The sequence below is a fragment of the Trachemys scripta genome, chromosome 4, assembly GCF_013100865.1.
Source record: "Trachemys scripta elegans isolate TJP31775 chromosome 4, CAS_Tse_1.0, whole genome shotgun sequence".
NCBI classification, from domain to species: Eukaryota; Metazoa; Chordata; order Testudines; family Emydidae; genus Trachemys; species Trachemys scripta.
Window position 1 is genome coordinate 59,103,165 of NC_048301.1, and position 17,930 is coordinate 59,121,094.

At 45.9% G+C, this 17,930-nt stretch overlaps 1 protein-coding gene across 4 annotated transcripts in view; it reads right to left on the reverse strand.

The window, feature by feature from the left end:
* The window catches only part of CCDC9B (coiled-coil domain containing 9B), a 110,519-nt gene that overhangs the window by 50,144 nt on the left and 42,445 nt on the right, over window positions 1-17,930 (reverse strand). For 3 of the 4 annotated variants that reach the window (XM_034769029.1, XM_034769030.1, XM_034769031.1), the window contains one exon: window positions 8,197-8,271. In XM_034769029.1, the coding sequence (XP_034624920.1) occupies window positions 8,197-8,271 (75 nt within the window). Of the gene's footprint in view, window positions 1-8,196; window positions 8,272-11,286; window positions 11,503-17,930 lie in introns of those variants that run through there. The other variant, XM_034769032.1, reaches the window with a different exon arrangement.

Genomic DNA, 17,930 nt, shown 5'->3' on the forward strand with positions numbered 1-17,930 from the left:
GATGCTGCAAAAAGATACATATCTAAAAAGTACTGAACACTAGATAAGATATCAGAACACTCCAATACTGGAACATTCCACAGATAACATGGAACAGGCTGACCCATCCCAATGACAGGGGCAAAAGGGTAAAATGATGAATAGAGTTGTTTTGATCGAACCAACATGTACAAGGTGAGAGGCGGCACCTTACTACGTGGAAGGGCTGTACCTTGCTACGTAGAGGGGTTGCAACTTAATACGTCAGGAGTGATGTATAACTTGTTTGTACCTGTGTATAAAAATGTATCCCTGGGGTGGTGTCTTTGTCCAGCCGAGGGGGCAATGGAAAGTCCCGCCACTGACTGAGCTGAGTCCATTGCCAAGAGGCACTTTCTCGTAGTATGCCCAGTAGACTAAGTAATCTACGGGGAACTGCAATTGTATCAGGGTCGCAATAAACCTGGCCGAAGTGCCTTCGTACCTTACTAGACTCTGTGGTTATTGGGGGTTCTCTTCGGGTCTGCTGGGTCAGCTATCTGCGCAGAGCTGGGGCAGCATACAGAGGGAACACACACACGCAGCCGAGTGATATCAACAAAGGAGAAAGCAGAGCACCACACCGGTAGCATCTGACAACACTGATAAAATTTGTGGCTGACACAAGGATTGGAGGAATGGTAAATAATGGTGAGGACAAAGCAGTCCTTCAGAGTAATCTGCATTCCAGTTAAGTACGTTTTAACACATCTGGGAACAAGGAATGCAGGCCATACCGGCCAAAGGACGGACTGTGTCCTGAGAAGCACTGACTCTTTGGCCTGGTCCCCACTAAGTCCCCACTTCGGACGAAGGTACGCAAATTCAGCTACATTAATAACGTAGCTGAATTCGAAATACCTTAGTCCGAACTTACCGCGGGTCCAGACGCGGCAGGGAGGCTCCCCCGTCGATGCCGCGTACTCCTCTCACCGAGCTGGAGTACCGGCGTCGACGGCGAGCACTTCCGGGATCGATCCCAGAACATCGATTGCCTGCCGCCGGACCCTCCGGTAAGTGAAGACGTACCCTGAAAAGGATTTAGGGATCACAGAATCATAGCAATGTAGGCCTGGAAGGGACCTCCAAAGTTATCTTCTCCATCCCCCCAAGCTGAGCCAGCAGCAAGTATACCTAGACAAGTGTTTGTCTACCTGGTTTTAAAAACCTCTAATGATGGGGATTCCACACCCTCTCTTGTTAGTCTCTTCCAGAGCTTAACTACCTTATACTTAGGAAATTTTCCCCTAATATCTAACTAAACCTCCTTTGCTTCAGATTATGCCCATTACTACTACTCCTACCTTCGGTGGACATGGAGAACAACAGATCACCATCTTTGTTATAATCTTTGAAATGCCTGAAGTCTTTCTATCAAGTCCCCCCTCAATCTTCTTTTCACAAGTCTAAACATGCCTGTTTTTTAAAACCTTTCCTCTTAGGGCAGGCTTTCTCAACCTTATATCATTTTTATTGCTTTCCTCTAAATTCTTTCCAGTTTGTTCACATCTTCTTAAAATGTGGCGCCCAAAATTGGACACAGTATTCCAGCTGAGATCACACCAGTGCTGAGTAGAGCAGAACAATTATGTCTTGCATACGACACTACTTGTTAATACCTCTCAGAATGATATGTCTTTTTTGCAACTGCATCACATTGACTCATATTCAGTTTGTGATCCACTGTAACCCTGAGATCGTTTTCTGTAGTACTACTGCCTACCCAGTTATTCCCCATTTGTGTGTATGATTTTTGCTTCCTAAGTGTAGTACGTTGAACTTTTCTTTACTGAATTTCATCTTGCTGATTTCAAACCAGTTCTCCACTTTGTCAAGGTCATTTTGAATTCTAATCCTGGCTTCCAAAGTGTTTGCAAACCCTTCCAGCTCAGTGTCATCTGCAAATTTTATAAGCATACTCTCCATTCCATTATCCAAATCATTAATGAAGGAGACAAGCAACTGAACATGAGCTCCCAGCGCAATGTTGTGGCAAAAAGGGCTAATGTGATCCTTGGATGTATAAATGGAAGAAAGGAGTAGGAGCAGGAGGTGATTTTTACCTCTGTTTATGGCCTTGGTGAGATTGATACTAGACTACTACATCCAGTTCTGGCGTCCATATCTTAAAAGGGTGTTGAAAAATTGTAAAGGGCAAAGAAAAGAGCCACAAAAATTATGTGAGGGCTGGAGAAAAGGCCTGACATGAGAGAGTGAAAGAACTCAATCTGTTTAGCTTATCCAAAAAACAAAAAAAAGTTGAGACATGACTTGATTACAGCATATAAGTATCTTTTAAGTGGACAAAATGCTGGTTACTGAAGGGCTCATTAATCTAGTAGAGAAAGAACCAACGGCTATGTCAAGACTGAATCCCAACTCTGTCACTCCGAGTGCAGAAGTGGGGCCTGCAAGGATTTTAAAAATTAATACTTGCCAGGCTTGCATTAAACTCCCAAGGTTACAGCTTTTCTCTGACCTTGGCTTGGTAAACGCTGCCACCACCCAAATGCAACAAAACCCGCTTTGAACCCAGGAAGGAGCACTTGGTAGCTGTGGCTACCAGCTAATCAAACAACATGCACAAACCTCTTAGGACACCAAAAACCCAATCCTGTTCTTAAAAAAGGCAAATTTTATTAAAAACAAAAAGAAAGGAAATACATCTGGAACTTAGGCTTTTGCTAGATTTTAAAAGAGCAATTCCAAAAATCAAGCACCCAAAATAGCTTTCTTGGGGGTTCAGCTTAAAGGTTACAAGCAAGCAAAAGCATCTGGGGTTAGCGCAGAGGGGTCCACTAGGGTGACCAGATGAGAGGAAGAAAATATCGGGACACATGGGGAGTGCCACCGGTGGAGCAAAAAAAACCCCGCAGTGCGAAATATCGGGACAAACTGCGTCCCAAGCACACATCGGTCGGGATGCAGGACAAACACCCGCCTAAATATTGGGACAATCCTGATTTTATCGAGATGTCTGGTCACCCTAGGGTCCACAAACCAATAAGAAATAAAAGAAATAACCCTAATCATGTCTAGCTAAACATTCTGATCTACTTACACATTTGGAGTTCAGATAAGTAGTTCTAGGCATGATCTGATGATTTATGATCATACCTGGTTCAAACTTTACACAGCATTCCTGCTGCTTTGTCTCTTCAGTCCAGAGAGCAACAGACAAAGGGAAAGTTTCTTTCCCAATTTTAAAAAGTTCTACCTTCCCATTGGCTCTTTTGGTCAGGTGCCCACTTTTTTTCTTTACCTGGGGGACTTTTTAACCTTTTACAGGTAAAGCAAGTAAGAACAGCTACCAAGAGGGATTTTTCAGCTAACTGGCTGGCTGGATGTCCATCACAGGGAGCTATCCCCCCCCTTTATTTATCACAGCCTGGAAGCTGAAACCAGACACATTGACGTTAGAAATTAGGCACAACATTTTAACAGTGAGGGTGATCAACCATTGGAACAAATGGTCAAGGGAAGTGATGGATTCTCCAGCTTTTGATGTTTCCAAATCAAGCGTGGATGCCATTCCAGAAAACATTATTTTAGTCCCACACAAATTGTTACTTGGCTCAGTAACAGGATAGCTGGATGAAATTCTATGGTGATATACAGGAGGTCAGACTAGATGACCTAATGGTCCCCTCTGACCTGAAAAACTCTGACTCTATGAAACGCTGCTACTGGCCCTTTGGCACATGCACCTTTATCAAAGTTTCCTCCTCCAGGTGGATGTTTGATACAGTAATTGGTTGTGTCAGGATTATAGACCATAAAAACTTCCTTAAGGAGAGGCATAATTTGGTGATGGCTGCAGCAATTTTATGCAGAAATTAATGAAGAAACTTCCTGCCTGTGCAAAATAGGGGTCTTATCATACAAATCCTTAGGAATGCTTAAATACAGGGGTCACCAGTGATCAGCACTAGCAGCAGCACCAATTGCTCAAGTAAAGTATTTTTATTATAATATATTGAAACTTCTTTACTTATTTTACAGTTTTAGTGTCAAAGTGAGCAAATACTATGTCAATTGAGTACACATCATTTCTTTAATGGTGAACCATGCATCTTATTCTTTTCATTTGCAATTAAGTCTAATCGCAGAAATAATCAAAAACTTGACACTCAGCTATTTCCATCAGAAATTTCTGGGTCTGATAATAAATAAATTGGAAAAAAACAAGATACATTTTTGTGGCAGCATCTCAAAATAGTGACTCATGTCTTCTCTAATACCATTTGCAGCAAAAAAGGAAACGTCCCTACCACAGAAAAATCCTTCACTTGCTTCCCTATAGTACTTTTCCATGTAACTTAAATATAACAATATTTAAAATAATATTCAAATATTGATCAGTTCAACAGAAGTCAGCAACATTATTAAATAAACTCTACTGTTTATGCAAAACAAAGGTGTTACTATTATAGGTACAAAGTTGCTGTTATACAACATTTTATGTGTTTCCACAAACTTGGACAAATAGAGGTCTGGCATTTCTAGTTTGAAGTTTTGGAATTAAAAAGGAAAGGAGGTGCAGATATTCTAGCCACAGATAGAGTTCTCCAAATTCTTCTAAAGTGTACCAAACCACATTGCTGTTGTACAAGTCCCATAGCAACACTGAAGACTGAATCAGCAAATTGTAGTATATAGGAATAGGGCAGTATTCTTTTAAGTGGTTCGTGAGTGCTCTAATGGTGTTCACTGTTTTCTATATTTTAAAAGCTATCAGAAACCACTCAGAACAGCAGTATGCATTAAGGTAGGCCTTGCATGTTTACATGTAGTTAATAAACAAGATTATTTGGGAGCTCACTGAGCTCAAGCCTTGTGTTCATTTTATATTTGTTGTGTAATGAGCAAAACAACAACAAATGCTTTTATATCTGTAACACAGTTAAACAAATGTTGATAAATTTAGCCATTTTTCCTCCTTTTAATTCATCTAACAACAAACCAATGTTCCTATAGACTTCTTCATTTTAACTATCGTATAATTTCTGTGAAAACATTATAGCTGGATTTGCAACAAACTGATTGCATATGGCTTTTTGTTGATTTGTACATGCATTTTCTATGTTAACTGACAAAATAAAAACTGGGGTAATATATTTATCAGACCAGAAAGGAAGTGGCATAACATCTCTTCATAATGAAATTATGGTCACAGGGGGATGGGATGGCACATGCGGTGACCTGAGATGCATTATGTCATGTACAGTCTGTCAAAACCCTCTTCCGTATTTAAGCTTCTATGTACAATATGAAAGTGGGACAGGACCTAACAGATGGCAGCATGCACAGCAACAAAGCTTCAGATCGCAAGTAGTATGTCCCAGATCCTTCAAAACAGTCTATTGGTTGCAGGGATTTGTCATTTGGGGTGACCCAAGACTTATTTTGTCATGTACAGACACTCAAATCCGAGCTCCTTATTTGATTATTTAATTAATAAATACGTAATTAGTATTTTAATTCTTTATCACATTCAAACACATTCATTTGACGACATTTGTAAAAATTGAGTCTTACATTGATATATTTTGAATAGATTTGGCCTTTGAATAAGAAACTGGGACCCATGAAAAAGGAGCTGGTACCACACCTAAGGACCTGGGAATAAGGAACCAATTTCAGCCTTGTACTGGAGGTGAGAACCAACTGACCATGGCCTGCTATCAAGTAGAGTCGTATAATGAATAGCTTAGCACAAAGCGAGTCCTGGGATGTTAATTTTTGGTGGATAACTCACTACTCCACAGTTCCCACCTTCAAAGCCCACCCTCTCCCTCCCCACTTCTCCAAAACAGGAATTAATCTCCCCGGCATTTCACTGCAGATCAAAATAGACTGGAGGAAAAGGAGTGACTGAAAAACCTGTTGCCAAGGAGACCCACCTGTGTGTGCAGGGAGACTGGGGGAGGGAGCAACAGCTCATTAGTTCTTTACCAAAGAGAGTCAGGGACCTGGCAAGTCCAGCCAGAAGCAAGAGGGGAGGAAAGATGCTCAGCCCTCCATTCTTGGGCAAAGGAATGCTAGGCTGTGGTCCTAGAAGGCATGTTCTTAGACTGAGAAGAAGGTGGTTCTGAAACACTCCCTGCAGCTTCCAGCCCCTCCCCTAACTGCTTAGCGTACATCCCAAGGGGCATGCCATGGCTGGTGAGCGAGTTCGGTACTCAGGAGAGCAGGAAGCAGCAGCAGCAGTGTGAGCCATACATGCTGCAGGCGGGCTCTGTGCAAGCTTCCCCAGCTGCCAATGCACCTCTCAGACCTGACCTATGACCCCGACACCTCTCCTGAGCAGAGACTGACAGCCCTGCCGCCTGGCACACACACCATGAAGATTAGGCAAGATCTGGAAAATTAATTTCTATGGGAGACCTAAAATAAGACTCAGCTGTGCAGAGGTGAAAGGCCAGAGCCCTCGTCCATCTTGTCATTGGATCCCCAAGCAAAATTGCTGGTGGCTCCAAACCAGTGAATGACAGAGGTGTTGCAGCTGTCAGATGGTGTGTTTCTCACTGAGTATCTGTCCTGTTTATCTGGTAAATAAAGAGAAGATGTACATCTGCTGCCTGCCAAGTGCAAGGGTGAGGAGCTGTTTACCAACCTAGGGCTCTGCTCAGCTTGGACGCAGCTGTGTCTGCTGGACCAAGCGGAAGTCCAATCAGGCAGCCCTCTGCCACTCTGCTGGGCACAACTGGGATTGATGCTTAGGAGCCCATCTGTGTTCTCCTAATGAATCGCATGGGGACGGCCGGGGGCTATTCAATTTGTGCTCCATTAATTAAGAGTGTCTGCTATCAGGGGAGCCAGTGCTTCCTCCAGGGTTTGCATTAAACAGCCAGCGGGGGAGGCACAAACTTTAATTTACCGCAACCCTGGCCAGCTCCTGCTAAAGCAACGGACTGTGGCTAATACAGCCTGAATCTTTCAACCCACAAGCAAATGATAGCCACAGAGAAAACAGCTAATGCAATGGCACTTGTCCTGCGGCTGGGCAAGCATTCTGGCAGCAGCACTGGCATGCTAGGCTTATTAGACAGCCACCTCTGCCTTTTGCTCCCTGCCTCTGTGAAAAGATGATGTTCATTTGTTTATGGTCATGCTGTTCTTAGAGTACCCTCTGCTGGCCCTTCTACTGAACAGCACCGAGATAGCATTCAACCCTCACTGGATTTCCATTTCACACAGTCTGACGTGAGTGTGAGTGTGATCACAAAGAAAAGACTATGGGGAGAAGGGGGGAAGGGCCAAAGGCATCCCAGAATGAAGATGTGGCAAAAGGACCTTCCAACCCAGCAGAAGGAAAATTAGGAAACGTTGCTTTATTTCCAGGTACAATTCTTCGGAGGAATCTCAGGTCATGGAGCTGAAGTCAACCTGGCTGGTGCAGTAAAAATGTGTAGTCTTGCTTATCACTAAGGAAAAGGACTTCAGCACGATTCAGAGATTCTTTATAGAAATCCACCTTATGTCACTCTGGAACCAATCTCTACTGGGGTGGCCATCTCAAAGCTGCGTGCTTCAGGACCTTTCTGTCAGTCTAGGCATTTATACTTTGCCCATTGTCACAGAGAACTGGGCACAGCAGAGGGACAAAGGCCAGGGGAACCTTTGGTGACTAGAGAAGGTACATTTGACCCTGCATAGCAGGCTAACAACTGCTCCCAAACAACCCACACAGTTAAAAGGCATGTCAGTTCTTCAGTAGTTCGCATCTTTCCTCATGATCATATAATTTAAAGCCAGCTGGGATAAAGCTCTGGATAATACCCTGGGGCACAATCCTGCATCAATGGGGGGAGGGGCCAGGTGACGCGGTTCATCTTTTCCATCTCTAAGGTCTATAGTTTTATGAACCAGCTTGTCCATTCCTTTGGGATGGGGCTGTTCCACACAATGAGGTGAGTGGTGAAAGAGGCAGTCAGGAAGAGGACTCCCTGTACCACTCCATACTCAAGGCAACCTGAGCAGTCAATATTGCAATGAAGAGAGGCACTACCAAGAATGCCGTGAGGGCTGATTGCCAGCGAGGCTGAGCACCCAAAGCTCCCATTAACTTCAGTGGCAGCTGTGGATGGTCAGTCCCTCTGACAATCAGGGCCTATGGTTCACTCCATCACCACCTCCTTCGCATGAACACCGATCAGCACCAAGGACCCCTCTCACCTTTATGTTGTGCTCACTCTCTGAATACTTATCAGTGTCTGATCGCCTCCTCTCCACTGTTCTCCTTTCATCCACCTGTAGGGATACAGAAGAGACATGATTCACGATTGTGCATGGACTCTAGAGTGAAGAACTAGTGTCAGGCCTTTGAGCAACTGTGCAAAACCAAAAGGGATTTCTCAGGAGACAAAAGGCGAACAGAAGATGCACTAAGTCAAATCGGCACTAGCAAGGGAAAACAGGGGGCACCCGGACACAAGGAGGACAGCAGCAAAAGGGACACATTCCCCTTTGATCTCTCTACTCCACCACGCTGCCAAAGAGGAAAGCTGATCTGGAGAAAGCTTAAAGCACCAAAACCCGATCCTCAAAGGTATTTTAGTCAGGGTTAGGTGCCTAAATAGCCTTGAGGCTCTGTAGTGGAGTCAGGGAACCAATTGCAATCTGGTTAAATGTTGCAATGGTAAAGTTGGGATGTCTTTCCCCTGGTTCTTGTTATGCAGACAGAAAGCAGAAGACCAGAAGTTCGAAGTGCAGGCAATGCGATGTTTATTGGGGTTAGTTTTCAGCAAACCTGTGTCCCATAACTTTGACGCCACAGAGCCTTGTTTTCCAGTGTTTCCCACTTCCCTCTTCTTAGCAGGCATAATTATACCTGTAATGCACACCTACAGTTCCACCCCTTACAACTTATGGTCATGTTCCATTTTGGGGGGTCATAGGTCTGGGGTCTTTATTCCACTCCTTGTGTACCCCAGGGGAGGGATAAGGAATGAGGTTGTGCTACAGTCAGGGGCAGGCATTTTTTTGGTCTTTTAGTGTTTTACCTTTCCCCCCAATCCCCCTTGCCCCTTCTGACTGGTTGCTTGACCTTGCCGTGAGATAAGGAGTTGAGGCAGTTTTTAAGTATGTGTTTATATATTACACTTCCACCATGCCCAGTAACACTTTCACTGCTTTTATTTGTCCCCATTATACTAATAACCCCATTTGGCTTAGGCAAAAGCAACATATACAGTGTCTGTCTTTGTTCTTATTAAGGATCCCTTTGTTCACACATATTAGTAAGAAAGTATATATATTAAAAATCAAACAGGCAAGCAAAACTTAAAATACTATTTTAGACCAACCTACAGGCCTGGCACCTACATTGGCACTAGCACTCCTAACAGGATGTGCCCATGTCCCTGTATCCAGGCTAAAGTCTTGAGAGTCCAGCTCTCTAACATACTTAGAGGGACACAACTAGGTCCCATCTACACTACCTTGAACTGTATTGTACCAGATCCCCAGACCGTTGCAGTGGAGATGGTGCCTTAGAGTTACCCTCCCCACTCTTAGAGAACCATGGACAAAGCATTAAGCAAATGAAACAGGGAGTTTTCTGGCCCACTGCAAGATTGATGCCATGTTCTGACAAGCAGTCAGCTATGGACAAGGCTGGCAAAGATCACAGGGGATCCCCCATGAACACTGATACAGGAGCCCTGGCACCCCTCCTTCGATCATGAAAACTCCACCCAGTTTAAGCCCTTCTTCAATGAAGGGCCTGAAGTCAGCTCTACCCATGGGATACCTTTGGTATTAATTGATTTACTGCAACGAGCGCTATTCTCTATTGCATTGCCTCCACTGCCTGTTACTCTTTTGTTGCCATCTTGGGTGATTACAGATCACATCTATAGGGCCTTCTATCTCAGGGTGTCAAAGTGCTTTATGGGTAAATAAGAGTAGCTCCACAGTCTCCCTACAAGATCACTGATCATTATCATGAGAAACCAGGGGGCTGAAGCAGGGATAGGTTAAATGACTTGCCCAAGGGCACAAAGGAAGTCTGTGGCAGAGCTGGAATTGTATTCGTGGCTCCTGACTCTCAGACTGTCTTTCTGGGGATGCAGTTCCTGCTGGTTCCTGCAGTGTGACATTTTGTTTTTGTGGTGCCCTTCCACCCCCTTTGATCACTGGTTGTCACTTGCTCCAGCTGGCCCCAGCGCAGTCCTGAGGCTCCCCTACCCCTTTCCTTCCCCATACACTCTTCCCTCTCGCTTGTGGACTGCAGTACTTGTGCTTTATTTTTAACTAGGAAGGCAGAAACGTGCCCTTCTCCAAAGCAAATTGCAGTGTCACTTGGTGCAGTGTTACTTGCAAGAGACACCGATGGAGCAGCTGGTAACCTCCGGTAGGAGCACAAGCTTTTCCACATTGCTCCTTCACAACTCTAGCTTGGTAGTGAGACCCAGTCCTGTTTTCTGAAACCTACTCCAGGGACAATCAGAGCCTGGAAACTTCATGAAGTGTAAACATACTGCTAGTACCACTTAGAGAGTACATTCTGTGGGAAGGTAGTAGGGTAGGGAATTGCATGACTTTCTTAATGCCTCCAGGCAGTAGCAGGGACATACAGCCTGGAGGTTGGGGGTGGGGGGAAGGGGAAGACTTTCAGAAAAAAAACTCAGGTGCAGTCATAGAATCATAAAGTGTACAGCTGTGTGTGTCACGCTTACAGAAGCTCATGACAGGAGCACAGTATACAGCAGAGGAAGGCTAGCACCCACTTTCCAGAGTAGCAGGGAGTGTGAAAACCATCACCCCTCATGTGTCAATTTCTTTCAATGTTAATCTCTTGCGCCTTTCAAATAAAACAGGAAGGGCGGGCAGGAAAGAGACTGTGCTTGTCAGATGCGCCTCTCCTAGTCTCCCTACCCTTCAACGCCTCAGACCCCACTAGTATAAGCAGCAATCAGGTGAATGGCTGGGACAAGCTTAGGGGTTGTCTACACGGGGGGTTATTCCCGAATAAGGTAAGGTGTGAATTTAAAGCACTGGAGCTATTCCAGAGCAAGAGTGTCCACATGGGGAGCTACTCTGGAACTCTCTACTGCTTTAAATCCACCCCCTGCCTTATTTCAGAATAACTTCCCTGGGTAGACAAGCCCTGAACCCTTCGGGCTCAGGAAGGTAAAGACTCCTCACCTGTATCTGTTCTTTGCTATGAGACCCTGCCTGCTGCCTAACTGGGAATGGTCCTGTATCCCCTCACTGGAGAATTACACAAACTGTGGGATCCCTGGATCACTGCCTCATTCTTACCAACCAGCGTTTGGAATGGAGAACTGCCAATGAGACGACAAAGCAGCTCCAGTAGGTGAACCACCAGCTGAAGAAACTGCAGCAAACCCCACTGGCCTGATGACGATGCCACAGCCACAACTTCCTGCTCTGTGTACTGCCCACAGGGGCTGCTGGATCCCTACTCGAGCTGCCTCTGCTGCCCACTGATTGCTGCTGCATCACATGATCTTCCGCACATTTTGCTGCCAAATGACACAGCATTTATCACTGCTGTCACCTCCAGTTTTGTAACCATACATGGCCGCCTAGGGGCTGACTGCACAAATTCCATGCGGATCCAGCAACTTGTTATTTTGCAGCAGGGAGACCAACAACCCCCTCGGGAGTGGCACAGCATTGGAAAGGCAAAATCATAGCTAAGGGATTTCCAAAATTGCACCCAACTCTCCCCCTATCGGAATGTTACTGGAAAGGCGCATGTGGGCCCAAAGGCCATCAGCTCATCTGAGCTTTGCATATCAAAGGAAAACAAAAATACAAAGAGTAAATTCACAGCACAAACAGCTTGGAAATGATAACTCTGTGAAGTCAGGTCAGAGCTGAAAACAGGAATCTTATTCTGGCTAGTTGCTTAGTGCGATTTTTAGCCAAATATCAAAACTCTTAGATGCCATAAAGGGTATTACTGAAACAAGGCAAAGGGTGATGAGGAATTAATCAAAATGTTGAAATTATAGGGCCTGATTCTGCTTTCATTATGCTGGTGAAAATCATGTGGCATTCCAGTGAATCTATCTCGCCAAGTTTCTATAGCACATAGCATTGGGAGCACCTTAACTGAAATTACTTGGAGTTACACGGCACAATCAGGGCAAATGGGATCAGAATTGGCTAATAGAGTTTAAAAGGACGCTCAGAAATAACATTAGGAAGGTGTTGCGTGTGCTGTTGTGGAAAAGACTCTGCTCCCAGAAAAGCCATCCCAGGGGGCAGTATGGTGAGAAAGGAGGTTAGCTAGTTAGAGTACTGTGTGAATGCGCACTTAGTGCTGACAGAGTTATTTCAGTATCAGGGCTCTGATTCAAGAAGCCTTGAGCATCACACAGCAATGATCTGCAGTCTACATTTCTGGTGTTGCACAGGCCAGATTAAGGCATAGGCATCCCATTGGCCTTACACTTAGCACACTAGTTCCCAAACTCACATGACGAGATCAGAATCTCAGCTTTCAGTTTTTCAAGATGATGTTTCTATCTCTCAGGGATGCAAGGCGAAACTTGAAAATGTGCCCCAAGTGTAACTGATGCCTGCCTGAGTCTGCAGACAGCTTGAACCTGTAGCTCCAAGAGATGTGAACTGCCCCACTCATCTTAACTGAAACCTGCTGCCAACCCAAGGAGGGACAGCACTACAACATTGTGGGGGAGGGGCACGAGAGGCCCATATGCGTGGTGCCTAAAGCCCCAGACTGCCTTAATTCAACCTTGCCACCATCACCACCTCTGTCTGACCACTCTAGCATGAAAGCTTCCTATGCTGCCAAACCTTTTCCTTTGACTTAGCGCCAAACATGATCATGCAAGTCCAGCCACAGAGAGGGTATTTGCATATCCTTGGATGCAATAAAAACTCTGGCCAGCATCTTCTGTGTGCTACCAATACTTGGCACTGACAGAACACTTTATTTTAAAAGCACTGTACGAACCTTAACTCCCTGCTCCACACAATGCCCCTGTGAGGTGAATAATGTTATTGCCCTTCTACACTGGGGACACTGAGGCACAGAAAGGTTAACACTCAACAGCGAGACAATCACTGCACCAGGATCAGAAACCCCTGCGCTCAAGCCTGGATCTGTGCTCCCAGCCCTTTGCTCAGGTCACCAGATCATGCTGCCTCTCAAGCCTTTGCCCCAAGTAGGAATTGTCACATAGCTGTTGATGGCAGCATTGGTGTTTCTGAGGGTGGGCTTTCAGAAGAAATGCTGTTCTCTGGAGGAAGGGAGAGGAGGGAGGGTCATGTGTCTGCTCCTTTCTAGGAGCCCAGTTCTGCCAAAAGATCTGCATGCTTGAACTTCGCTCCTTCACAGAGTCCAATTGACTTCAGTGGGACCCCCTTGCAGAAGGAAGTGGACGGGCAGCTGAAGGACTATGCCCTAGGTTTGTTTGGGATCTTTCAAGCTAGTATTACTCGAGAAGCCTTGTTTTCAAATGCTGCCACTGACACAGTACATGCAAATCCCACACTTGGTAAGATCCCCACAGGTAGGTAAGATTAAATGAGTTCATTTTGGGATCTAGACCATCTCATTGAATTTTTATTTTCAAAACGAAGATGATAAATCACATGACTCAATCAAGCAGATGGCATCTGCAGATCCTGACTGGAGGAGATACATTAGTATGGTTTCTCTTTAGGGTCAGATTCGCTACCCCTACTTCACAGGTAGTCCCACTGAAATGAATGGGAGTGACTGCAGAGGAAGGTGCTAGTCCATGTAAGTAAAAGCAGCAGACCCTAGTTATGTGGGGCTAGATTTCCAAATGCTCAGCACCCACAACTGGAGCCATATTTTCAAAAAAGCTCAGTGTATTGGGTGAATTATTTTTTCTGACCACCTACTGTGATGCCCATATGGGAGCTGAGTTCTTTGGAAAACCACATCCACAGTGTCAAATGGAACACTTTCTCTCTCCTTCTCTTTTTGACAGTGGGTTTCTCTCTATTGTGGGGAGGGGTGACATATATTCTGACATGTGTAGCTGAGCTGGTGAGGGCGGTTCGTCCATCTCCAGACTGGAAATGGCTTCACTTGTGATGTATCACCTAGGGAAACATTATTAATAAACAGGCAATGTAAAACGCCCAGAAGCCACATACCTACCTGTCTGTTTGTAAGATGTTAATTAACGGGTGTGGTCCAGTGGTTCCGGTGTGCCGGCTCACAGCTCTAATGCATAAAATGATTCTCCTGAAACATAGCCTTGAAAAATGCCAGAGCATGGAGGGGCATCTTAGGAAAACTGCTACCAAACACACAGCCAGTGGGACTTGCCCTCAGCCCTACTGACAATAATCAGAATCCTGCAACCAGGGGAAAGTCATGGATACAGACAGCAAGGGGAGGGGAAAACATGGCTGCTCTTTAGCTCCTACAAAAGCTGGGGGAATTGATTTTTATCAGTTTCTATGGGAGTGGAAGCCATGTTTGATTTCAGTTCTGTCTCTGCACACAGGGTGAAGCAGAGTTGGATTCTCAAAGTCTCCAGGGACAAAGGGATCCACTCCCCCAAGCAGGCCAGATCATGTTCCATTGTGGAAACATCTGCACAGGAATCAGGAATTCTGATATCCACACTGAGCTCAGGCATGTGCTTGAAGCACAGGGCCAGCTGCACGGAGTCCCAGTGCTTCTTCGTGGGCTCTAGGTCACCTACTCCAGCTCCCCAGTGCTCCAGCTCAGAAGGGCAGAGAGTGTTCTGTAGGAACAGGACTATGGCTTCTGGCTCTAATTTTTCTCTGTTGTTTCTGCTGGATGCAGGAAATGAAGGTATGGGAAATGTGGGTCCTCCGCAGCCAGTTCCCAAGCCCTCACCACTTGGGTATCCCCAGACACCATAGAGAGCTTTCTGTGTGGGCTGAGGGAACACAGGACTGCTGCCATGGAGGCAGATGATTTCTCCTTCTGTATGGCGGGGAGAATTGCATGCAGCGTCCGTTCCATGCACAGATCTTGAGGATGGGATCCAGTCCTATATATTTTCTAAACTGTGAGCTCTTAGGCAGTTGCCATGGTAAAGCCACTTAACCCACCACCAGAAATCTTGTACTTCAGCTCCAGATTGCGACTGATGAAAAATCGTGGGAGCCATGTCCACCTCCAGACCACAGGTGGGCACTGGCATGCTCAGCCTTCCCATGCTGCTGCCCCATTCTCAGGCTGACAGGCACAGTACCACCTCACTCATCACCCAGAAGGGAAGAGCATATTAGTGTCCGATTGGCTTTTGGCGGGTTCCCCGGCTGCAACCTGTCAGTGAGAGCAGCAGCGTGGGGAGTCCAAGATGGAGAGCCTGTGGTCTGTCATGGCAACAGTGAGTGGGAGTGAAAGGTTTATGAATGTGGCTTCTCAATTTTATGCCACCACTTCTAAGTTGGAGCCTGTGGTCTAGTTAGCTCTGTAGGTGGTCTGCCTTTGCTTTCTGAGTGCTGCACCTTTAAATCTCTAAGAACTCTACTGTCTGCAGAGCCAGGCAGACATTTTGAGAGGCAGAGCTGCTGCAGCCTACTAGGGAGGAGACACGATCACACCGTGCTCTCTCATGGAGACTTTACTTTTGTACTTTCGTGGTTTGTTATTCTAAAAGACAACGTGATTTTTTATGAAAGGTGCTGACTGGTCTTTGTTTAAGGGAAAACTTACAAGAGATGAAGATTTCTGCTGTGCTACATGTGGCCCAGAGGGGCTCTTGGCTGACAACCCCAGGGCTCTCTGGGAGGAGAGACAAGGTAAGCACTTTACCCATACTGATTCTTAAAATGTAGGATACAACCCTATGATACGTTGGGTAAGGTTCTAGTCACCTGCTCAATCCAGCAAAATGTCCACAGGCTTCATTCAAACTCGCTTCTAAAAGAGAGCCTGGAAATCTGAAAGCAACTCCCACACCACAGCCACCAGAGAAAGGAAAAGGTGTCTGGATAGCTCAAGACGGGGTGTCAAAGGGCATTCTAGACAGTCCAAGCCACCCCACACAGCGCTGCATCTGTCTGAGGGAGGGAGACCCTGGGTGTTAAAGAGTGAGCAAGGAATGAATTTATCTGTGAGTGTGCAAGAGAGTGAGGGAGGAGAGCATGTATAGCCAGGGCTGAGCGAATGTTGAAATTGTTAGCCTGGACAGACTGGATGGCTCAGGACAAGGGGATACGGAAGAGAAGGGGAGGGCCTTTTGCTTATAGGTCATCATTCCCAATCTAGATGAGGCTGGTAACTGCTGGCAGTAATCACCATCTGTTCAGCCACCTGTATATTGAGACGGCGGCTCAGTTCAGTTCCTTGTGGACAGGCATTCACACCACAAAAACCAACATCACAATTGGTGTGGATTAGCACCCTTGCTAGTAATCTCAATAAAAAGCCCTGGACTGAATGGGAATAGAAGCAGAATTACCCTCTTGTCCCTTAAGGTTGAGATACAGTGGTAGGAAGCTTCCTATGAAGAGACTGAGTGTCTGCAGAAGCATCTGGAAATGAAATGGAAGAGCCAACTTAGTTGACTCCACTGCTGACTGCTTCTGCATAGGAGAAAAAGGGGGGAAAGAAACAGTCTACTTCTCGAGGACTAGAGCCAGCAGTAAGTGTGGCGGTACCAGCCATCCCCAAGAAGCTGCCAGTGGAACAGAAGAGAAGGGAACCAAGGACAAGATTGTCCTGCAAAATGTGCCAGGGAGCAAGGAGACCACATGGCAGGCCAGCATGGGCAAGAGCATAAAAGCAAGGGACCACGGCTGTGGCATTTGGTGCAGGGGACTAGGAAGACCAGGCAGGAGGGAAGCATATGCAAGGGAAGAAGAGGAGAGAAAGGAATATAATCGGTGGGAGGGGGTGATGGTGTGTATGATATTTTTCAAAAAGCACAAATCACATAATCATAGACTCTTAGAAATGTAGGGAATGCACAGCAGACAGTTACAAATACCTACATGCGCTGGTGGTACGGAGAACTCCACTGCAGCACGAGTCACAGAGATGGCATGCATTCATGAGTGGGATTCAAACTGGCAAGTCTGGCAGGGAGGTGGGTGCATGTGATTGCCAGTAAGCTGGCAGGAAGTTCTGTGTTATTGCCAGTGGCGGGGAGATGGGTCCAGGTGACATAAATGGGACAAGAGAGGGGGTCCACATGATTGAATGGAAGAGAAGGTGCGCCTTACCATGGGGTGGAAGGTTGTCTATATGATCCTAGATGGGACAAGAGGTGTCTGTGAGACAGTCTCTCTGTTAATGCGTGATGGATCAAATACTCCTGCCGCATCAGAAATAGTGCGGTTTTGGGCTAAGAAGTCTCCTGTAGAGAGTTTCATATCAAAGAATCATCTCAGTAATTTAGTACAACACATTTCTTTCCCACCTTTGCTAGAGCAATACTATCCAGGGACAGAAATGCTGCCCAAAGTGAGCTTAGGAATGCCAGAAGCTCCCAGATATCATCTCAGTGCAAACCTTGCATTGACGTCAGTAGGAGCAGGATTAGGCCCGAAATAGAAAGGGGACCCTCCTTCTTTACCACCCTCTAGCTCTGGGCGTCCCCCTCTTTTAATGTGAATAATTCTCCCTTGTGTGAGGAGTAGGGAAAGTTGGGAGCTCTGTTGCACTCAAATTAAAACAAAAGCTCTTTATAGCAAAAAGCACTGTTGAAAACGCTTCAGCAATCCCAATATCTATTTCATGCTGTGAGGCGGAGCGGCTCCCGGGCTCGAGGACAAATGGCATGGTGTTATGGAAACGCAAAGGCAGGTACTGCCTGTGAGAGCCAAGCGACTCTGCCAGCCCTGCTTACCAACTCTCCCAGCGTGATTTACAATCTCAATTTCATTGTCTCTTTGTGCTCCCTGCTGTCCTATCAACCATTCTACACCCCGAGCTGTGCAGGCGAAAAGGA